The sequence below is a fragment of the Eurypyga helias genome, unplaced genomic scaffold, assembly GCF_000690775.1.
Source record: "Eurypyga helias isolate BGI_N326 unplaced genomic scaffold, ASM69077v1 scaffold12520, whole genome shotgun sequence".
Lineage (NCBI taxonomy): Eukaryota > Metazoa > Chordata > Aves > Eurypygiformes > Eurypygidae > Eurypyga > Eurypyga helias.
The window spans coordinates 8,905-33,350 of NW_010226608.1; the positions used below are offsets into that span (position 1 = coordinate 8,905).

General features: G+C 40.6%; 1 protein-coding gene across 1 annotated transcript in view; it reads left to right on the forward strand.

Moving 5' to 3' along the window:
- Window positions 1-23,161, forward strand: part of LOC104511247 (CTD small phosphatase-like protein) — a 31,223-nt gene extending 8,062 nt beyond the window's left edge. Inside the window, exons 3-8 of the mRNA XM_010153783.1 lie at window positions 2,552-2,605; window positions 5,801-5,902; window positions 11,464-11,520; window positions 18,994-19,086; window positions 20,705-20,890; window positions 22,813-23,161. Coding sequence (XP_010152085.1) covers window positions 2,552-2,605; window positions 5,801-5,902; window positions 11,464-11,520; window positions 18,994-19,086; window positions 20,705-20,890; window positions 22,813-22,938 — 618 coding nt within the window. The 3' untranslated portion in view covers window positions 22,939-23,161. The remainder of the gene's footprint in view (window positions 1-2,551; window positions 2,606-5,800; window positions 5,903-11,463; window positions 11,521-18,993; window positions 19,087-20,704; window positions 20,891-22,812) is intronic.
- Window positions 23,162-24,446: the final 1,285 nt, after the last annotated feature.

Sequence of the window (24,446 nt, forward strand, 5' to 3'; positions counted from 1 at the left end):
CTTCCTTCTCATGCAGCCCAACATTACAAGACCTCCAATAGGAGCCCTGTCCATGCTGCAGTGCCGCAGTGTCAGGAGGTCACTAACTCTGCAGATGGCTGCCCTCCTTCACCACTTTTTCTTGGACATAAGAACTGTTAGAAATGACTCTTTATTGCTTACCTATTATTTCTAATACGAAACTACTTCTAATCTGGCTCGTGCATAACTTTGTGTCCGTGTGTGTATGTGTACACACACATACATGCATGTAATGTGTAGCCATGCAAGTCCTGGAAGAGAAAACTTCAGATGTATGAAAATACTGATTTCTAAATTACTTCTACATACCTGCCAGATTCTGTTTGGTGATTGTAGTTGCTCTGCTAGTAGTTATTTGAATGTGAACATGCTCTGGCTCTGCTCTGACCCGGAATAAAATTCTGCCGAACAGTGAGTGTAGGTATTAATGAACTAAGAATTCAAACAGCACCAAATTTTGAAACAACGAGTACAGCCTTGTCAGGTACAAACTGAAATGAAATTGTTTGCTAGAACACTGTTTTTGCAATGTTAGAGCAGTGCTCTGGGTACCAGTAGGAGAATGAAGGATTCAAGAAGAGTCTTACTATTTTTTTTAATTATCTTTTTTAGCGCAACTGTGATTTTGCTGACCTGTATTCCCAGCACTTTAATAAGGCAGTAGAACGAGCTTATCTTTGCAGTCGTGACGTAGAGTTCTCAGTGAGCAGGTGACTTTAAACACACTCATTCCTCTTCTCCGGTGCCATCTGATGCCTTCTTGCAGCAGGACATGCAAGTGTTGTCAAGCAACCATCGGCCGCGGGCGGTCGTGTGACATTTACTCTCTGAGGATCAGAGTACTGCTGGCTGTCAGACAGAAGCCAGCGAGCATTAGTACGTAATAGTCTAAATAAAGACATGAGTGAGCTGCATACGGAGTGGTAGGAACAAAGATGCAACGCTGATTTTAGATATTTTTCTAATAGAAAGTGGTTCTTTTTGCCGCTCTTATGAGGGCTGTTTGTCCTGAGCGCTGGAGCCCAGAGGTTCGCTCTGAGACAACCCTTAACCCTGTGTTTAAGACCCATTAAGGCAGAAATTCCTGATGCTGTGCTATATAGGGTCAGGGATGAGAAGTAGGCTCTTGGAACTGTATGTATTGTGCATACCAGGAGAAAAATCTAAACAGACACAGGGTGAGCTTGGTCACCATTAAGTTGGACATTTACTTTTTATAGAGCTCGTTGCAAATGTAATCACTTCAAGTGTTTAGAGAATTCCTTAGTGACTCTGAAAAGAGCACTGCCCTCTCCGCACTCATTAAACTTTAAAGTTGAAGCCTCCAGTCAAAATACGAGGTTTCCTGGAGCTTTATCACGCATGTATAATATCTGGCAGTCTGCGGAAGTCACCTGTTTGAAAACTTCCCTTGCTTTATGGACAGATGTGCAAATCAATGTCTCTTCCGCTCAATCAGATTTTTTTTTTTCCTGTATTAATTGCACTTAATTTGAAAACTTCAATTAATACGAATTTTCACCTGGTTATTGATAGAGAAAACTGCTAAGCAAGAAACATTCCAGCTTCAAGTTAGGTTCTTCCAAAAATATTAACAAGTGTGACTTGGGTTTTTTGTGAAGATACATTTTATCCTGTTTGCATCTCTATCCTGGAACTATTTCCAGATAAGGCATAGATTAAACAGCAGCTTAATTGATTTCCCCCCTCCCCCCCCAATACTGCAAAATTATTTGGTTTTAGGGCTGAAACAGACAGAAAATTAGAAAAAACAATACCAGCTGACACGTGATAGACCTGACTTCGAATATATTCAGTGTGGCTCAGGATGCTGTGCTTTCATGGATTTTTTTTTTTTTCAGCTTTGTTTGGAAAGGAGTATCATAGAGAAGTCAGAGTAGACCCATAGCAATATCAGCACTTGTTTCCATTCTTTTGAACAAAAAAGTAAAAGGGAATACAAAGCCATACACGTGCGCCTGCTTAAGATGAGTTGGAGTGTCCATTTCTTCTGCTCAATTTAAAATCCCAGTATTGAGGTACCAAAAGTGTGTCACAGAATCCATGCAGAAGTTAAATCATAGCACTGGGATATTGTTTTTTCACTTGTCCTCACCTACATTTAGGCAATTTCTTGTTACAAGTGTTGTGAACGGCCTGTTTCATGACAGGAGGTGCAGCACCTTTTGGCAGCTGTATTGAAGTGTATCATTTCTGTTAGAGTATTTCTGTGCGTAACCGCTGGGAGAAGCTGTTAGCTGTGTCGTGTGCAAGCAAAAGTGTGAACTGAAGGGAACATGAAGAGCAAGTTAATGTGCTGCACTTAGGCCAGACAACATTTCCAGTACGCAAAAAGGCCTATTAATTCTGATACTTGTCTGTGGGAAATACGGGCCTACAGGGAAGAAAGTTTTATGATTGTTTTATGCAGTAAATTTCTGAAAGGTTTGTGTTGACTGGCTGTTTATGCTTCAACCAAAAGTCCTGTTCTCTTGCCACCACCACCCCCTTTTTTTTTTTTTTTTCTTAGGGAATATACTATTTCCACGGGACTGAAGCAGTGCAGCAGTCGTTTCACTACAAGGTCTGTTAAGCTGATCAGCCATGAGACCTGGCTGGAATGCATAAATCCCAAACAGTGACTAGTTTAAAAGCTTTAACTTGTATACAGTCTGTGTCTTGTTGGAATTGAAGACCAAGCTAGGACTTGCAGTGCTGAGATACCACATGTTATTTTTCTGCTGAGTTCTGTGGAAGTCTGCAGTCTTTCTTAGAGTATGACATAGTAAATAGGAGTTGCTGTTAGCCACAATTAAATACTCTTACTCATCTTGGATATCTTTAAAGCTACTAAATTTGAAAAAAAGAAATTACCGGAGATCCATAACTATTTGTTATTAACTATGATGGAAATCTGATAATTAGAACTCTTCTTGGATATGTCTCCATTAGTGAGGAAATTAAAATACAATACTCAGTAATGCTTGTTTCTGCCTAAAAGCTTTGCTACTCATGGCACATGGAAATTACTTCAGATTAGAAAACTTGCATGGCAAAACAAATGGTCTGATACCCTAAGTACAAATCCTTGAAGTTCCTAAAGCCTCCGAAATGTCATCCTTGCTCCAAGTCCTACACCAGACATTTAGCAGTCTCGCAACTTGTAGTGCCTTTGGCTTCAAAGTAGTTTTCCTTGTCCCTATCCGGTGTTAGAATACCAGGTGGCAAATGTGTTTCCAAAGTTGAGAGTAACAGAAGTACAGGTTTTGAAATGGAAAATTGGGTTTTTCTAATCTTCAAATGTGCAGACTGTTGACCAGATGTATTTGAAACAGGATCAAATTGAATTCAAGAAGCCGAAGCTTGTAGGAAGGTCGGTGTGACCTAGTGGGAGACTTTCCTCAGGAAAAACCTTGAGGTCTAGTGTTGTTAGATAAAGTTAGGTCAACAATTGCACATTATGTCCTAAGGCAGTACTGAAAAGGGAGAGAAACTCTAGCAGTAACCAGCGTCTCTGTGTAGACGGCAGGTAAGCTTGTTCCTCTCCCAGCTTGTGAGAAAGCAGAGCTGCAGGTGGATGAGGAGGATGGGAACAGGCTGTCTCTCACCATGCAGTCAAGGAATTCGGGTTCTCAGAGTTTAAGGTTGTCTCATTTTGTAGTCTTTGGTGTATGCCCATCCTTTTCTTGATGAGAGGTGTATTAGTTTTCAGATAAAACCCAAAAATTTTCTGTGATACGACAATGCTCCTATTTTTCATATGCGTATCTTATATAAAGGAAGATATTTTTCCATATATTTTTCATATATATGGATATTTTCAGTTTGAAAAGCCTTGTCTCAGCGGAAGAAATTGTGGCTTTGAACGGCTTGTGCAGATTAATTTAGTCAAAAATTCAGACTTAAATACTAACAGTCTTAAGAGTACAAAAATGAACTGAACTGTTGGAAAAGATAGAAGTATGCTTAAGGTTTCCTTGGATGTTCCAACCTTTTTCTCTTCTTCAAAGACAAGAAATCAGTATCAGAACATGGGTTCTGAAGATTATTGTCTTTAAATGGGTTTGATTTTTCTTTCAATAAGCTTTGAGTCCATTCAGGTTTCAAGTCTGGATCTTTCTTACTATAAAAAATTGATGCCTAAATACCTTTTAGACTTCAAAATAGGAAGGAGAAACCAAAATTCTTTAGATCTGGTCCTAGTTGTAAACAAGCAGAGGTAGAGCTCCATCAGTTGTGGCAGCGCTGTGTGCATGGGGCTGTCCACAACCTGGAAAGGGTGCCCTATAGATTTCATCCCGGTTAGGTTACTGTGATGGATGTGTACTTTGCAGGCATTAAGCAGCAGTTGTGTTTTCTTGGAGGTCATTTAGATGGGTGCTGAGAGAAAACGTGTTAAGACAGGTGGCCTGTGAGCAACACAGCTTCCATTTTGGTACCTGTAAGAAACTGTTGTTGATGTTAATTGTAAGGTACTAAATCAGTTTCAGTGTGCACTCCTGAAAATCCACCCAATAACTTACACTTTAGCTAAAGACACTTTTATTTAAGTCCAGAATCTCATTTGTTATTTATTTCAATTAAACAAGATCTTACGTCTGAAATCAGTCAGTGGTGAATGAAGAGCCTGTGCTTGCTGCTGCAGCGTGAGCATAGGGTGTCACACTCACTGTCACTTGCTCTTGGCAAAGGGGTGGACTCGGATCTCTGCAAGCACCTCTGAGAAAGGCTATTGAAAAGAACAAAAGCATGATAGATGCATCCTTACCAGAGCAACTTTGAGCAGATAAAAAGATAGCCAGAGAATGATGTTAGAGTTCTGTATCCCATTCTTCACTACTTTAATTTCCTCTCAGTCTGGAGCTTCTCCATATTGACACTTTTCTATAAAGCTAGTCCTTTTCCTTCATCCAAAAACCCCCTCTTGCAGGGAGTGGCAGCAGTGTTTCAGCTCCAAATGGAAGCGTTCTGTCTCATTTCTGTTACTTGAGGAAGTATCCAGTACCAAAGTCTAAAGTAACTCACTGTATTGCAGATTGGGATGTTCAGGTGGGGAATGAGCGATCGGAAGGCAGTGTGACTGTCTGCATCGCTCATGCAATTGGCACCATTTTCAGCAAGGGCAGTGTACTGTAGAAGAGCCTGGTTTAGGAAGGCTTTCCTTACTGCAGTTTTAACGCCTTGCTTGGGAACGTCATTCCCGTGAAAGCTCACGGTCAGCACCCTCACAAGTGGTAAAAATTAAAGTGGAGACATGTCCTGGAAGATAAAATTAGTAATGCTGTCTTCCTTCGGGATTGGTTTCTCCACTTTAGCATCTTTCACAGCAAATGGAAATAATGATTTGTGTAACTGTCCATCAGTGTGATCTGGCTGGAAATGGCAATGACTGTGAACAGGATAACAGCAGCATCCAAAACCGAGGTGTTAGGAGGGTCACGGGGAAAAAAATATCATTGTATCAAATGTCCTATTTTGCCCTGTTATTTCTGAGCTAGTGGTGGTGTTTCACCATTTTCATTTCCAGTGCTTTGGAGATAGTTCTGAAGTCTCTCATTAAAAGAAGTATTTTAAAAAAAAAAAAGCCTGTATGGATATTGCATGAGCCATTAATTTCTATACATGTACTTGCAACGAGCCCATAAAAACATGCAACTTCGAGTCATGTATTTCAGTTCCCAGTAACTGCTAGAATAGTGATGTTGGCAGAAGAGTGCCCCTTCAATAGAGGTTTGACTTTGTTGTTGTTGTTGTCTTCCTCTTTTCTTTTTGTTTTTAGCCACCAGCTAAATACCTCCTGCCAGAACTGACAGCATCAGACTACGGGAAGAAGTGTGTGGTCATTGATTTAGATGAAACGTTAGTGCACAGTTCATTTAAGGTAAGTAAATTCCGTAGTGATCTCTTGCAACTTGAATCTGTCCGTGAATGTTGTAGGGACTGTTAAGCCTCTTAACACATTAACTAGTCTTACAGGCTCTCCCAGGATGCCTGGGAGTTCTAATTGTTCCTCCTGTGATTATTCATCCTAACTTTGCTGCAAGGGGACTAACACAGACAATGCTGGTTTTTGATCTGAGGGAGTCGTGCGACTGCAGCAAGGCCTGGAATGGTTATTGACTTACGGCTTTAAATGGTGACTATTCCAACAAGGACCTGTATCTTAACGGTACAAAACCTGTTGCTCTGCAAATACAGTTTTGGTTTTGGTGCTTAGGTGATGCCAGCGTTAGTCTAGGAGCATGGAAATTCCGCACAGCATTATGTTAGGTAGATGGTCCTTAAGACAGTAGATTTGGGGCCCCAGTGTTTGCTGTGGTGTATGCCAGAGAAGATTGCTTTCTGCGTCAGGCTGCTGTCATGATCATGGTAAGTATTTTTAAGTATTTAGCTTTCACAACAGGAAAGAAAATAGCATTTAGCTGTTGCTGGTGAGTCAGTCATCTTGTAGAAGCAACTTTTATAACCCTTCAGAATTCAGCATGCCGTGGAAGTAGTGGTATTTTGCTATTGTTTAAGCAAAGCTAAAGTTAGAATAGGAGAATTCAGAAATACAAATAGCCTAAACTGTCTCAGAGTGCTGGTAGTATTTCTGACTAGCAAATGTCCAACACAATAAAGCATCTTCTAGTTTTCTACTTTGATATTGGAGAATTTATAAGAATCAGTAGTATGTTACCTTACTAGTAGCAAGCTAGGGTTACCACCAACTTGATAGTCTTCTGGTTTTGATTGCACGCCATTTTTCACTGCTAGCATACACTCAGCATTTTAATCCTGCGATATTTAGTTGCCAGCATTTAAATATGCAAACCATAATTCATGCTGTGGTTAGAATTTGGCAACAGCCTGTCTTTGTTGACTTAAAGAAGACCTTATATGGAGATTGTAGAACAAGTATTCCTGTGCCTCAAACTGAAACTGGCATTCTTCTCTGTCTTTATTGTGTATAATGGTATATAACAATTTGTGGTGGCATAGAGGAACCTCTTAACCTCAGTGCCAGATCCTTGTCTTCCATACCCAGACTGAACTTGCACTTGAGAATTCTTCAAGGGGGACTAGAAATACAGCTGGATTGGGAAGGGAGGGACCATGCCTTCCTAATTAAACGAGAGTCAAAAATAGGAAGGGAAGGCTGAATTTAAAAGTCTAAATTTACATTAAAATAACTGAAATGTAAAAATAAAAGTTTGTATTCGGAGTGCTGTGGGTAACTTTGTACTGTGGTTTTTCTGGGTTTCGGGAAAAAAGATTCAGTTAAGGTGGTTATTAATAATTTCAACCATTTTCAAGAAATGCATGTTTAATGGTTGACATCGTGTAAATCCTTGTAGGATTCAGGTTTGCTTTTATTGCACAGCCCTTTCTTAGTGAGCTCGTTTTAATCATCCCATTTATTCAAATGACATTTAATGGTATTTAAATGAGGTTAAATAGATATTTAAGAAAAATCAAAAGGTTATTCTACTTAGTCTCGAACGCTGAATAATGTTTTGTGCGAGGCAGAGAAAACTGGTCCTTTGTGAAGTAGCGTTAGGTGAACATTGGCATTTTTGCAGCGTGGCATATATTTAAAGCACAGCATTTCTGCTGAGATGGCATTATTGTGATGTGAAGCCCTGTGATGGGAGAATGTAAGAGAAAACCAAGTTTGGGAGGAAATGGGGTTAGTTGTTGAAGGGCTGGCACTGTCCAGAGGTGTGTTTGGGTTTCGTTTCATAAAGGGTGATACTTCAGCTGAGGTGAGGCCGTTGTATTCCTCAAAAACACGATGGATTTCCAGAAGACCAGGGGTTTTAACACCTATATGTGCACTGCTTTGCCTGAATAAGCAGTTACTTTTGCCATTTCTTTTAGTTGTCGGGGTTTTTTTTTTTGGTTTTGGGGGGGGTGTTGTTTTTTTCCCCCACTAAAACATGTCTGCTCTACCAGGCAGGTCCCCACTTAAAAGCATACATAAATTTGTGATTTTTAGTACAAAAGGCTTTATTTAAAACACCCAATGTTTTAGAATTCATAATTCTGTTATGAAATAGGCTTCATATTTCAAATGCAGATAACTTTTTTTTAAACGCAACCAGAGAGGGTATTTAAAGTGCTCTTTCATGAAAGCAGCAACATCTGAAGGAGGGTAATTCTTGGCTTTTTATGCCCCTGCATATTTGTGAAGCTTTAAGGAGGTACTAACCTTTCATGTGAAGTGCATATTAAAGGAATAAAGTTTGGGGTGCTTTGGCAAGCATAAAAAAGGAATAGATAGACATTATAGTTATCATTCCCATCATAAAACAATAATAGAAGCAAAAATCATAAATTATTAAATCAAGGAGATGTAAACATGGTTTTGTATAAAATGAATTAAACCACATGGAAGTCTGGAATGTAGTCATATTCAAAACTGGCTGTAAAAGTCTTAAAACATTTAAAACTCTGAAGCTTTTTATTAAATAGAAACAGTTCTGACTGAAGTAAAGATTTTCAGTGGAAATACATTGTCTTCTTTCATGCTCTCTCTGCGGTTCCCACTCAAGGTGTGTACGTGCTTCACATCTGCAGCCCCAGAAACCTTTATCCAATGAACTTTTCTCCTGTCTTCCCATCGTGACAAAGAACAGAACCCCGGTCCACAGCATCCTCCTTACCACTTGTGCCAACAAGAAAGCTACGTAGTGCCTGAGGTACAAGCGAGGGAAGCAGATAGGTAGCCAAGGGTAGTTTTGTTAGTGTTACAAAGTCTAGGGGTGAGGGGGTTTTGTTAGAAAAAACTAGGTTATCTGAACAGAATGCATTCTTTTCACAGGGTTGGAACTAGATGATCTTGCAGGTCCCTTCCAACCCAAACCATCCTGTGATTCTGTGATGTCTGGTCGGTGTTCCTCCTGTTCAGAAAAATTAGTAATAGCTCTATTTTTATCAGTGGGCTTCAAATCCTTGGCAGCCTGCAGTGACCTGTTCTTTTTCTGCTGCTACAGAGTATTTATCTTGCTTAAGGGAGTCATGCATAAATAAGTTCTTCAAGTGCGTGCAAGTCTCTCCAAAGGATGCACAGAGCTGGCATCCACTTGAAAACTTTGGTGGCTGAGTCTTATTGACAGTTCATGTGGGTTTCTTTTAAGGTGAAGCTTCAGAACATTTTTGTGTACCTGTTTTGTGGCTGTTAGAGATGCTGCCGAGTCTTTGAGGGGCTTCATGCAGGTAGCAGATGGGAGCCTCTCCTCTTTTTCAGAAGCAGAAAGAGGGAAGATAGTTGACATCAAGAAATTTCCAAGGTAAAAAGAAATAATCTCAATTGTATCTGTGGGTATTTGAGGTATTCTTCAGATCAAGCTAGCACAGTGGTCATCATAGGATGGAGTTTCCAGCATCAGCTGCTCTGGAGGTTTAGTTGCCAGTACTGATCAGGATGAGTAGATTCTCATCTGCTCCCTGACACAGCACTTGCAGACATCAGATCAAACCATCTTCCTCATTACTTTGCTGCGGAGAGAGTGCTGCCCTCCGTATAAATTCTTACGGTCATTTTGCTCTCCTCACAGAAAGGTCATTTCACAGTGGAATTACTTTAAAAGGCTGCATTATAGAATCATAGAAACATGGAATCATGTAGTTTGGAAGGGACCTTAAAGATCACCCAGTTCCAACCCCCCTGCCACGGGCAGGGACACCTTCCACTAGACCAGGTTGCTCCCAGCCTCATCCAGCCTGGCCTTGGACACTTCCAGGGGTGGGGCATCCACAGCTGCTCTGGGCAGCCTGTGCCAGGGCCTCCCCACCCTCTCCAGGAGGAACTTCTTCCTGATATCCAATCTAAACCTCCCCATTTTCAATTTACACCCATTACCCCTTGTCCTGTCACTACAGGCCCTTGTAAAAAGTCCCCCCCAGCTTCCTTGTAGCCCCTTCAGGTACTGGAAGGTGCTATAAGGTCTCCCCGGAGCCTTCTCTTCTCCAGGCTGAACAAGCCCAACTCTCTCAGCCTGTCCCCACAGCAGAGGTGCTCCAGCCCTCTGAGCATCTTCGTGGCCTCCTCTGGACTCGCTCCAACTGGTCTATATCCTTCTAATGTTGAGGGCTCCACAGCTGGACACAGAACTCCAGGTGGGGTCTCAATTACAATCTGTTTTTTCCAGGGAATGGGATCAAAGTGATGCTGTCAGGTTAATAATGTGGGATTCTTTTTCCTACCATTTTTCACAGAGCACCTGTTCAGGCTCACTGGTTTGTAATCTGCTTCTCAGCCTCTTTACCTTGGCTGCTTCTCTGCTTTCTTCCCCACCCCCCGAATGGATCTGAAGGCTGTTTCTAGCCTTGCAAACTCTTCAGAGACACCTCCTCGGTGTTACTTGAGATCAGTCTGTTGGCTGATCCAGAAAATGAGGTCGGAAAGTCTGTGCAGGTCTGATAGAGCTGAGTGAGGACGTTTTCCAGCCTTAGTAATCCCATACCAGTTACCAACCAAACTACTCCCAGCCTTGGTTTTAGGCTCTTACCCATGAAGCATATTGCCTGTTAATCAGTCCTGTTAAAGCTGTGTTTGTCAGCTCTGTCTCAGCCATTTCCCAGCCGCAGATCATCGGCTGAAGTGTGTAACTCACCCAGGCATGTGTACATGATTTTTTTTTTTTAATCAGGGATGTAATGCATGAGCCATACCAAGGGATTCTGCCAAGTTTGATGTCCATTTCAACTAGTAAACATTGTTAGCAGTGCGTTCCCCAGCTACCACTACTGCCTGGCCAAAATTAGACTGTGTGCTCTTCAGCTGTCTGCAAGGTCACTTTTCTGCTTTCTAAAGTAATTTTACTTGACCAACAGTTTTTCGCAATAAGTCTTAAGAAGTAAGTTGTCTTCAACAGGGTAGTGAAAAATGGATTCAAGGGCTTGGACAGAGTGTGCCTGCTCTTCCCTTCTGAATTAAAATGCAGTTTTACATGATTAATTTGACTGGTATAGCGTGTTCTCGAGGTATCACATCTTGAGAGTCATTTCACTGTACGACTTCAGTCTTGCTGCAGGTCCTGATTTAAATAAAACCTTTAGGTATTACCTTTACCACTGTCTTTAATTACTAATTGATGACCTACAGCAGAATGTATGAAGCACATAGCTGAATTTCTTTGTCATACGCCACACAGACTTCATGAAAGAGTTATCCAAGTAGATTTTAGTCCTCACAGCAGAGATTATTCAAGCAGTGAAGCATGTTACATTGCACTTCCCTCAGCTTTTTAAGCTTCAAACAGTATCTGGTGAATATGGCAGCGTAACGCTCCTGACTTGCGTGTGTAAAGGGCACATATGCAAAGTGGTTTTGTGTAATCAGTAATGGTTATTCCCTTGTTCCTGGGAAATAAGTACTCTTTGCTTTTAAGCCTCCAGAATTTTCCTTCTAATGATCTTATTTTTAATATTGATTTATTTTCTTGTCATTCTTTCTAGCCAATTAGCAATGCTGATTTCATCGTTCCTGTTGAGATTGATGGAACCATACATCAGGTAAGCGCTGTTGTTCCTTCAGCGTTGTTCTAGTAGTGGAACGATCCTCACTGTCCTAGAGCATTACCTTTCTCCATTTGCTGCTTTACATGGAATAACTTGTCCTTCTGCGAAATACAGCAGCTGTGTACTCTGGAATGTGTCATCCAGACAGTCATCCCTGTTTGATGTGGTTTGAGAAGTCTAGCTAATAAGTCTTGGGTTTAACTTTTTCAGTTCTCCGGAATATCTCTCTCAGGGCCTCAATACTTGACTCTTTCAATTTTAAAACAATTTCAAACAGGAAATGTTCTAAGGATTGGTTTTCAAACATTGCTAGGACCAGAGAAAACTGCTCAAATGCTGCCTTTCTGATTCCCTGCACAGACAAACAGGACATTAGTTGGCTTTAATGACTGATGGTAGTTCATATGGGCAAAGCTTTGTGAAAGTATTGAGGAAGAACAGATATTTTTTCAAGTTTTTGTGGCAATCTGTGTTGTAAGTTCTGTCCCCTTTTCTTCCTATAAGTAATTTTAAGTTCCTCTGATAGGACTTTTTATACACTTCAGCATCTTTAAAAGGTCTGGACAAAATTGCAAGGAGACTAATTTTTATGTCTTATTCTTTCAGAACTTCACTTAAGAGTCTGTGAAATGGTTTTCAGTAAATGCAAAATACTCATAATTTGAAAATCAGTCCCCTTCATGTATCTTAGCTTGGTGTCTTTAATCAGTAGTCATTTCTGAAAACGTTGAATGAAATGAATTACAGTGCTGTAAATTTTCCTCTTCAGACAGACATTAAAGTTCTTCTGGAGACGGGTTATACTGGTAAATGTAAAGCTGAGCCTTTCTGATTCATGTATCGTGCAGATCGTTTGAAACATCTTCTGTTGGTCATTGTAGTACTGCAGTGATTGAGTTGCACATCTTCCTTGGATGTGATTTAATGGAGATTTTAAATACTTGAATTTTTGAAATGTTGTCTTTTATGTGGATTATTTTTACTTGGACAGATAGGTTTGCAGTTTGATCTTGGAACAATTGATAGATCATAAAATTAGTTCATGGTTTCATTTGATTTGCTGTTAGGAAAACGATCCATGTAATGTGAGGGTGACAGAGCACTGAACAGGCTGCCCAGAGAGGGGGTGGAATCTCCTTCCCTGGGGACTTTCCAAAGCCCCTGGACTTGTTCCTGTGTGATCTACTCTAGGGGATCCTGCTTTGGCAGGGGGGTTGGACTAGATGATCTCTAGAGGTCCCTTCCAATCCCTTCCACTCTGTGAATCTGTGTAATTGTCACTCTTAGAATAATCAAGAAATAGCAGTGAGTTGAAATGTGTTTTAAAGTGATAGTTGCTGTGATAGTTTTTATACCATGCCTGTTTTATGTAGAAAAATTCGATATCTATAGTAATTAAACCTGTAATGTTCACCAGAGCAGAATGTTTAAAACACCTAAGTGATGTTTTGGGATGTTTGTATTCTGATATTGTCAGTCCTCATTTGATGTGGGCTTTAGTTGTGTTTGGTGCTTAACACAGAAGTTTTCTCTCCTAAAATTTCCCGGAATGCTTTTTAAAGGGAATAAAATAGGTTGTCTAACAAATTTGAGTGGTTTAGGATTGTGATCACTTAGCTTGTCAAGATAATGGATTTGCATCTTGAAACAAAACCCAGTAAAAGATTATTTGGGCTTTGCAGTCAGGCACTTCAGCAGCCTGTTGCTTTTCCATTCTCTGCTGCAAAGTTTCTGATTCTTCACCAGCTGTAACGCAGTTAGGCACTCAAGAGGTGACTGCATACAGGGCGGTGGGGGGGCGACACAACAAGGAACCGGTCGGAGGGGCAGGGTTTGTGCATACTCTGAACATGAACAGGAGGAAGGATGTTCTTGGCAGAAGGGCCAGTGAAGTTATTCTCTGACAGTGCTTTGCTGGAGACTGCATAATTTTCAAGGAAATTGCTTAACCCATTTGTATTTCAAGTTCTTAATTGCTAAAATAGGTAAATATCGCAGTTGCCCTTGGGTGGTAGAAATGAAGTTAATTGTAAGAAATTTGGGATCCTTGAAATAAAGGTAATTCCTACCTTATGCAGAACACAGTCTTGGATTCCTGTGTTTTTAATACTTCTACAGGCAAAGTAATGTACTGACATCCAGCAAAATCTTGTTTGTTTTAAAACTGTGATGATCTAAAGGACAAAAGCAGACCTTGTGGCTTACTCTGACGTGCATTATTAACACTGGCTGTAGAGCTTTGACAACCAGTTCCCACTTCAAACCTCTCATTTTCTATTCACTTACAGCATAAACGAACCAGCGTCAACAATTTTTGTTATCTGTCAGAATTCGTCATCTGTATAAAACTTGTCCATTTTCTTCAGCAGTTTATATACTCAAAGATTAATCATTGGCACTGGGTAATACTTCCTGTTTAAAATATCACAGGATATGTGAAGTGTTGTGGAACTGTGTTGTCCGTAGTGTGTATCCCTACCTTCTCTACCAGTAAGCCTGCTATCTTCTCAAGCAAGAGGTGGTCTGACAGAGTATTGTTGTACATGAACCCTGCCTTAGGCAGGACCCCATGGAAAACAAATGGAGAGCTCCATTGCAGAAGTGCCCAGTCAGAAAGAAAATCGGAATTATACAAGATTCTTCAGATCTCATATACCAAATATCCAAACTGTGCCAAATTCAATTGCTGTGTGCTTGGAAGGGTGTGCTTAGAGACTGACCTATCTAACAACACCTTATCTTGTTCATGGTAAATGTTTTAATTTTTTTCTTGTGCAGGAGAGGTATTCAAAAAAGGCTGTCGAGTTTGGGGAGTTTATTTTCCCTTATGTCATTTATAATCCAGAGGACTGAGAGACTCTTGTTCTTCTGTAGGGAGGACAATTCAAATCATCATGTTAAAGGGGGTTCGGGTAAATCAGCTTCCCTAGATTAAAAAATAGCTGAACACCCTTTGTCCCTCTCCCATCTTTTTCTCTCTCTTAATTTACCTTATCTTTAGAAAGGATTTGTCATTTTATTTCACAAGAAAATAACTCATGTCTGGAGGTACCTCTCTTTCCTTCTGTTACGGGTCGTTAGATGCCTGCAGAGACTGCGCCCGTCTACAGGGCAGCTAAACTTACAGGAGATGAATCCCACGCTTTGTGTTGGAAACGGTGGCACGGATACAAAAGGGCAGTTCTGATGCAAGCTGACACTCTTCTGGCCAGTTCCCTCATCTCTCTCTGGTTCTCTGAACAAAAGGAAATCAGAGCTGGTCCCCTCCTCTACCAAATTGTAAGTGAGCAACTGGGGAAGCCCAGCGAAATGTGTTGCAGTGGAGAGTGTGCTTTAGGGGAACTTTATTGAGGATGGAAGGAGAGGCTGGAGATGTTCAACCTGTTTGGTACCCTTGAACTGACTTCTGCAAGAGCGCGTCCTCTCCTTTGGAGCTTGCTTCCCATTTAACTGCTGCAGAGCAGACGCAACCCCCAGATGAGAAACTGTGGATTAAATATAGCTTTAATCCTCAATAAGTGAATATTTTTTGGCTATGGTGATTCTTTGTCTTTTATCCAAATTGACTTGCAGTGCTTTTGTGCCTTACTGTGGGTGGCAGAGCAAAGAGGGCAGCCAGGAAGAAATTGGTTTGGTGTTATTTGGAATTTCAGTCGTGAATTTGATTTATTAAGCGGTTAAAATGAGGTTTTAAGTGTTTGGGTTTTTTTAAAATTCAGTTTAACAATCACTTATTTGTAATTGTTGGGAAGCTAAAGCACTGTTTGGCGTGTATACTGTGAATGTAATGTACAACATGATTTTTATCGGTGGGGGAAAACACTGTTCGAATAATAAACTTCCTTCCTATAAAGGACAGAATTCATTGGTTTTCTTACAGAAGGCTGTGGCCTGGTTCAAGTAATCCAGGATAGGCTGTATCCATTCTAGCTGGCCTATTCTTGGTTACTTGCACTGGGAGGCAGCCACAACTGTGTGAACCAGCAAGATGGGGCACAAGGACGCGTGTTGTGTTCCGAAGATGCACCCAGCTCCCAAAACAGGAGATACAGGAGCTTGAGTTGTCACAGGCAGATTTCTTCATCATTACTTGAAGATTTCATTGTTGTAAAACTGGTTTTGAAAGGTGATTCTTTGTGTCCTATTTAATTGATTACAATTAAGCAGGGTTTCTCTTTTCGTTTACAAATACTGCTTTGAGGTATAGAAAATGTATGTGGAAATACCAAAGGCTTGAAGGGAATTAAAAATAATTACTTGTGTTCTGCCATTAGCAGCTCTAAGTACAGAATCCTGTGAAAACATGCCTAATGCCTGATTTGTGCCTCAAAATTTTAAGCCTAGGGTTCATTTAAAATAAAAAGACTGTTTTCTTCTAAATCCTTGCTGTGATAAGGAAGAAATTAGTGAGCATACAATACAGAAAAACTGGTGGGTATCTTAATGCCCTGAAGACAGTATATAAATCTGAGAAAAATGCCAGGAGCCAGTTAGTCTAGAGACTTAAACTGAAGACATCAGGCAGCGGAGGAAAAAGCCAAGCCACAAATAACCATGCAGCATTGAGATGCAAGTCCAGCCGCTAACAAAGTAAAGGGGGAAAAAATTCCAAATGAGGAGGAAGAGGAGAAAAGAGCTGCACTGTCAGCTGAAGAAAGCTTTTTATGTGAACTAAACCAAAGAGATTTTGTAGCCCAGGATACCAGTACGTGTACAGTTGCTTCCAGGATCTAAGTGGGACTTCTCAAAAAAAACTTCAAGGGGAATAACCATACAGAGTGTTAAAATGCGTTGTTCTGAAAAAAAAACTGTTGTTTAAAAGAAAAGGGGCTGGAGGAGGGGGAGGTGAAGGAGCTGGGCCTTTTTTTTAGAGAGGGAAAGAATTAAGGGAAGAATTTGGTGAGACCTTATCCTAATTATTAAATTATTAGATGGAAGATTAATAATAAATTTATTATTAAGAAGGCATTTAACATGAGGAGCAATCTGTTGGCCAGAGCCCAGTAGGTAAGATTCAAGGCAGAACAGCAAGAAAAGCTCAAATAGAGGAGGTTGAGGGTGCTCTGGGGTGGATCAGGAGGCCTAAACTGCAGAAGGGAGACAATACAACTTAAAAATGTTCTGTACTCATAGATAATACTGACTGATTGTGGTGTTGGGAGACCTACAGATTGCTGAAAGAGCGCATATTGCAAATCCGTGCTTTATAAGCCCGCTCCTGTCCACGAGCCTGTGGTTAGGGAGGTCTCGGCCTGTAGCTGCTGGGTCGAATCGCTGTATGGCTCCTCGTGGAGGAGGTGGGTTATGATGCAAGCAGCAAAGTTCATATCCTTGGCGTGGAGTTTGTAATTATCTTCCAAGAGGAAATACTTCAGCGACAGACACAGATAGGGATGGTAGAGCAAAAAGGAGACTTCTTTTGCTGTGGCTGAAAACACTGGGTTTTAAAGGGGAAGCTAGTACTAGATTCCAGCACTAATTATCCAAGAACAACTTTAAAACCTCAGTGTGTCCCTTTTGTGCCCTCAGAAGTAAGTGTAGGAATATTATTTAAGGCTAAAGAATTAAGAACTTCTTAGGAGCTGTGGAGTTAAGGAGTGGCTTGCATCTTGCTATTTTTCCTCTTTTACCTGACAAGTTGGGTCGTCTTTTCCTGGATGCCCAAACACAGAGGGACTGGAACTGTCTTTCTACCTGTGTCTTTAAAAAATTGCAGATATAATTTGGAAAGGAAATACTACAGTTTAACTTTGTGGGGGAAGATTTAAATGAAAAGTTAATTGCATTGTTATAGCAGAGGAAATTACTTGGTTTATGCCTAGTGAAATACAGGAAACCTTGCTGGAGTTACCTGGAACGAGGGTAGTGTTGAAGTGCATCTGTTAACTGGCTTTAATTCAGAACATGTCACATATTTTTAATTGATTGGTTAAGTGCTGCTGTGAGTATTGAAGGGGGAAAAAAGCCCAAAATCTGGGTTACAAACTATCTGTGTCAGTGTTTAAATCAAGTATTGCTTGAATTTGAGGGGCTAGAAGTGGTTTAGTTAAACTTGATTGAAATAACTTAGAGCAGATCATGTCTTCATGCTGTGATGTAAGGTGGAAAAGTAATTAACGTTTCAGTTTTGCTTATTAGGTACAGCTCCATCATAACTGTTTCTAATAAAACTTTGCTTTCAAATTTAGGTTTTCAATTTCAAGTCTCTATTACACAACTCGCTCTTCTTTTACTAAAGGCATTAATTGTTACACTTCAGTTCAAGCTGGAATTTCCATACTTTTCTCCTTCACCCGTTTTCTGTGTGCACCTTACGGTTTTTTACCTCTTTATTAATATGAATCTAGTAAAATACATACAGTTAATCTAGTTCTACATATCAAAGAAAGAAATTCCTGAAATTGCATCACTCTTGCAGTTTGTCTTGAATTCAGTTATATGCCAGACTTCTTCACTTGAAACTTCCAGTATTAAGGATTATTTGCCAAAGGAAGAAGATAAAATGCTGCCAGTGTTTTCTCTGAAACTTTTTATCTCAGTGAAAACAAGATAGAAAAATATTTTTCAAGCAGACTCCCCTCTTCAGCTTCCCAGTATATTGTGAACTACTTCTGAGCAGCAGTTATGTTATCCTGCTATTTTCTGTGAACTAAAATCTTCATCCTTGCTCTGAAGAGAGCTCTAATATCTGTTAATCAGGTTGTTGACAGTAGGCAGCCAAGCTTCCCTGTACAGTTGCCAGTGCCAAAGGCAGTGTAGCATTGCTGAAGCCGAGCTGCCCAAGAGGAGAGAGGTGCTGAGTATTTCCCATCTCTGTGGCGAGGTCACAGGAGAAGACTTTGGAGACTTTGCCACCGAATTTTGAAAGCGGCAATTGCCACGCGTTTTGCATGGTGCTGTGAAGATTTTTGGTGAAAGCTCTCCGCAGAGCCGGATGACTGGTAACTGTCCCTAGCGAGACACGGTACTTAACGCCTGGAATTTAAAAAATGAAAGAATTAGCCACAGGAAGAAAACAGTTCCCTGTTGTGCAATTCCTGTCATCATAGAGGTTTCATCAGATTTATTCCTTCTGTAAAGCTCTTCAGGACTGAAGACATGAGCACCAAAATCGTTTTGGTTGAGAGATCTGAATCCTCACTTCTTGAGAAGCCCTACTGTTTCTCTTTGCCTTTAATGAGGGTGGGTTGTTTTGTGTTTTTTTTTAAGAAGGATCACTCCAGATGATGCACAGTATTTGCAATTGCATAATCAGCGTGGGTCTTGGCAGCCCATGCATTCAAATTTCTCATTATTGGATGTCTACTTTTAGCTTGTGCACTTTTTTTCCTTTCAGCATTTCATTTGAGCTGCTTCCGTGTTAACTTTTGTTTCTTCGAGTGTTAGGATTACAGGAGTCTTTTGGGGTGGGGTTTTTTTCCTTTTACTTTAAACACCATTTGACCTAAATAGTTGTTGTCATTCCAGGTTTATGTATTGAAACGACCACATGTGGATGAATTTCTTCAGAGGATGGGAGAGCTCTTTGAATGTGTACTCTTCACAGCCAGTCTAGCCAAGGTTTGTTCCTCTCTTCATCTCATTAGCCCTTCCGGTGCTGGCCAGTGAACTTTTGGTTGTGTTTTCTATGGATAATTATTTTCACAGTTGGTTCTGTCTTAATTTTTCCCCTTCTTTTCTGCTTCTTTGTCTGACAGTGTGTACTTTGTCTGCTAGTGTGTGGGTAAGTGTTTCCATGGTAACACCATTACATATGGGCTTGTCTCATAATGTAGCCTCCATGCATTGCTCATAATGCCAATATGAAAGGCTTACAAGTTACCATGGTTATAGTGAGAAATTAGAACAAATAGTGTGCGAGGAAAGCAGTATATTAAAGCTGGGCATGAAATAAAATACACTGTATTTAACGCTATCTACATGACCAAGCAGTGATTCAGAAATTTACTGCATATGAAAATTGGGAACACAGGGTTGTTTTTCTGTCAAGGTGCAATTGCAGTCTGGAGTTAGAAAATCAGACACTGTTTAACGCTTGAAACATCAACGGGAATATTTTGTGCCCTCTGGTCTCTGTAGCAGTAGTACCTCGTAGGTAGTTTTGTGGTAGACATTACAGCAGTAGACATCTTAAATTCTTCACTTCTTTAAATGTATTGCATTTGTGGTGTCTTATTTGTGAAATCCTATTTATTATTTCTAAATACTACCCTAGCATAGTAAGCTTTTACTCCAACCTTGTGCAGAGATGGTGGAAGGGGACAGGACCCCATTTGATGTGCTGTAGTGCTGCCTTACCGGAGGATTCTTCCCTGCACTCTGTTTACCATGTTCTGTTCAGTCACATGGAGAAAATCCTAACTAATGGACCAGTTTCATGCTGCAGTTAGATCACTAGCAGATTTCATCGCCGAGAGATGATTGATTTCAACATCAGTTTTGTTTCTCAGTAAGGTATAGGAAAATGGTAACTCCTGTCCTGCAAAAATAAGTTAAAACTGCCATTTTCAAGTGTGTGGTTATTTCATGTTCTGGGTTATTTGGATACTTTTCCTTGGACAGTTTACATCAGTTGTTAGATTCTAAGCTGTGCCTCACTTAAAAGTATCATCTTCTGTATAAAATGAGGATTTCCCAGTGTTGTACATGGGTATTTTTCCTAATAACATCTTTGTTTGATCTTTTATGGCCCAATTGTGCAATTTGTTAATCTTAAGATTCTTCCTGACCCAGTGGCTCCAGGGGCATCGTTTGAAAGAGGGACATCAAGCTCAGGTGCCTTTGCTGCAGTTTATCTGTGGAAATGGCTCCGTATAGATTTTCTTTTAGCGTTGGCTGGTTTTATGGTAACGTTAGGTGAGACCTCTGGATCCATCAACCACTAGGTAGCTTCTAGGGTAACTGTAGGTTGGCCCTAAGAATAAAACCTAATCAGTAAATCACAGAGAACATTAGAGTGCAAGTTAGCCTTCCGTAGAAAGGTAACCGTCCTACTTCTGTGTTATCTCTCCATTAATCACTTCAGGTTTGCAGGCATGTAAGTTAATTAACAAGGAGCAGGGAAGAAAAGGAAGAAAGGGCATTTCATCTGAAATAATGTTGCGTCCCTTTGTACAGTTCTGTGGATTAACAGTATCTGCACATCGCTAACTTTGTGTTTCTAACTTCTGTTTTTAAGTATGCAGACCCAGTAGCCGACTTACTGGATCGCTGGGGTGTGTTCAGGGCAAGGCTCTTTAGAGAATCCTGTGTTTTCCACCGAGGAAATTATGTGAAGGATCTGAGTCGACTGGGACGTGAGCTGAGTAAAGTTATTATAGTAGATAATTCTCCTGCATCTTACATCTTCCATCCTGAAAATGCAGTAAGTATTCTTCGTATCCGAAGTACTGAAGCGTAACTGTGTCTTTCTGGCCCTTGCCCAGACTTTCTGATTGAGAAAATAGCCTTTCTGAAGGCTAGCTGTAGGAGTTTCTGTGTTTTCTTAGACTGTGGGTAGGTTCTAGTGTGCGCTGCCGAACGGTGAAGGACTAGAGCAAACTGATCTTGACAGGGTGTCATAGTCATGGCTGTTCAGTCATGGCTGTCATCTGCTTTCGGTTTTAGCTTTTGGCACAAAGTCCATCAGTTTGAGAAATACCAAGGGGTGTAGAACCTGAATAACCTAGCTCTAAAAAGCGAACCTGCCCGCCAGCATAGATTTTGTTCTTTGGAGTGGTGGTTACAGAAGGGGTGGTTTACTTGAACTGCTTTTTGGTGCTTCATCTTTTCTCATTGTGTGAATGAAAATATTTTATTAGACAAGATAATTGTTTTACTGGTTACTGTCTGACTTCTGCCCTCATGGCTAAGGGGAAGAAAGAAATCAAGATCTTGTGTCGTTATGCCTCTCCTTTTAAGTATTTTTGTGAAACTCGCTTCATAATGAAAAATGTTAGTCAACAAGTTCATCACATTTTAGGAATAAGGATAAACGGCAGGCAACAGTACTTGAAGGGAGAATAATTAGGAGCAGTGCTCATTTTCACTGTGCTTCCTATCGGTTCCAGAAACTGTGATGGAATAATCTGGCACTCGCTCCATCCCTTGCTGCAGTCGGTACAGATGCTCACATCTGGTTTGTAGCTGCCAGGATAGCCAGCTGGAACTCGCCCTGGATCTACTGACTTCTAAACAACCGGGCCTCGCAATGTTTTCTTTGGTGTTTTCAGGCTGCCTTTTTTGTGAACTGTTAAAATTAACGTAGGACACTTCTATCAGGAACAGTTTTGCATGGTCCTGCCTCTCTGGAATAGCACTTTTTTTCTTTATGAGAATCTTGCAGCAGTCAGCTTTTAAATTCAGATCCTAGTTCTGTGATGCCCTAAATGATTGGGTGAAAACATTTTTCTGGTTGGTGCCACACATGGTTGAAAGTTGCTATTTATAATAACCAGGAGCTGTAGCTCTAATTTATGTTCCTGGTTAAAATTAAAAACCTGATCCAGATCGTCATTTGGTATCTCGGAATTCAGTGCCAAAAAAATAATGAGATGTAGAAATTTGGGAGATGAAATTAAGGGTCCTGTCAGAGTGGTTTAATCATGTATAGAAAAGTGCTGTTAGCTAACTGATATTCGAGTCTCTGCAGAAACCAGAGCTTGTAATGAGATCCAAGATAGTCTTTAAAAGACCTCAGTAGACTTCCATCAGGAAGACACACACAATTCCTTCCCCAGATCCAACCCACATATTTAAGGAGGGTTATTATATGCATTATTTTCTGAACCTGCTCTCAAGGTCTTGCATCTTAATCAGAGAACTGTTCTGTACTCGCTGTTTAAGTATTTCCTCCGCAACCTCATGCCAGAAGGGGTTGTTGCTGCATGTCTGTGTTAATTGACTCGCACTGATAATGCTTAGATGGGGGAAAAAAAGGACTTACCCATTAAATAGTCAGTACAGCTTCGTCACCTCGATCTTCCCCTACCTAGTCTATTCCGAGCATCAAGGAGGCAGAGCAAATTGAGCCCTCCAGTGTTGGGTCGTGCAGGTTACCTGGCCACGCAGGAGGTGGTCAGCTGCGTGTCAGCTGTTTTACAGTTGGATTTGGGGTTGATGTTGCATACTGAAAAATGAGAGCTCGAACCTGGTACTCCGCTTGAATGCTAATGACTAGCAATTTGCCTTACTGTGATGGCAGTGAGTATTACAGGACATATGTGTCAGCAAAACTCCTCCTTATGATGTGTAAACTCTTCTTCACATCATACAGTTCTCTTAATATTTATTGTTGCTTTGTTTCAGGTGCCTGTGCAGTCCTGGTTTGATGACATGACAGACACAGAGCTGCTAGATCTTATTCCTTTCTTTGAAGGACTAAGCAAAGAGGAAGAAGTTTACAGTATGCTTCATAAACTCTGCAACAGGTAGCCCTTAACCTTGACTGACTTCTGCTCCGAGATTGCAGTTGCTAGAGGCTGTCTCCATCTTCTTCAGTTCTTTCAGATGTAAGCTTTGGGGAGGTCACTCCTGTCAGAAGTGCTACTCTTGATCTTCCTGTTACATTGGACACGAAGGACAATCATGAGTGATGCTATCAAGCCTTCAGAAGCCTGACTCCTAAGGTCATGTGTTCAGACTACTTTTATAAAGACAAAAAAAAAAAAAGCTATTTTAAATGGGACTCTTTTAATGAATTTCATAAATGGACATCTTTTACTGGATCAGCTTTTCTTAAAACATGCCAAAAAAGAAGCTTGTATTTCAGCAGTTGAATTTCCCTCCCTTTCTTCCCCTCCCACTATGCAGACAATTTTACCCCCCTGCTTAGAGCAGTTGACCTGACTCTGAATTTTTTCTTACAGAATGAAGTGCCTTTTTGAATGTTATTTTAAGATAAAAATTCATTTTTGTATAAGACGTATTTCCAGACATCTTTTAGTCTTGTATTGTCTAAATGCTTTAAAAGGAAAAAGGAAAAAAATTTTATAGAGCACTGTAATATATAACAGAGGAAAAAGTTGAAACAAAGATGCTGGGTTCCTGTCTCCACAACGACATTAAGTTGTGTTACATTTTGTCACGCTCAGAAGGTTTAAGTGCTTGTGGGAGGGGTGATTTGGGTTAATTACCTGGTTGTTTCACTGATAAGAATTTGGGCACAGTTTTGGACATATCTGCAGTTGTTTGGGTATTAGGGAATGATGGAATTGAGAAAGTAAGGTGGCTAGTAGATCTCAAGCACCTTTTCTTCAAAACAGATGAAGTTCTGTTGTCTCTGCTTACGCACAACTGCCATGCCTCTCGTTTCTTGGAAAACCGTTATCTTGGGAGAATGGGGAGGAGTTCTATTTATTAGTTTAAGATTCTTTACTTAAAAACAGCCCATCTGGGTAAGCTGGATCTGTATTGAGCTGTTTGGAGTACTTTTTTTCTTTTAATTGCTGCTACTGTATACTCACCAAACAGAGTTGACCATCGGCTGTTATACTGTTTTTGCCACTGTGCCTGTGCTATGAAACATTTTCTGTTAGCTGCAAACTTGGGCAATAAACACAATGCAGGCTTCATAACCCACCCCTACCTATTGATCCTACGGTATCGGATATACCATAGAACTCAGTTTAAGGTGACCTGCAAAGGAATTCGGTTTTATACATAATTTTGTGGGGTTTTTTAAAATTGGGGTGAAGCCGTCTCCTGTTTTTGGTGTATAAAAATGCAAAAAGTATTTTTCCCACATCTCCGATTTGTACTGCTCCTTCCTCAAGGTGTCAGGTACAGATGGGGAGCTTTATCGAGTCTTGCTGGAAGGGCAGAAGTTACTAGCCTAGGCTGAAAGTGGTCCTCTGGCTTTGGAGCGGAGTGTGTCCAAAGCAGAGAACTTGCTTAGCATCTTCTGTGGTGTCAGCGGTACTCTTTCAGAAGTATAACTTGTC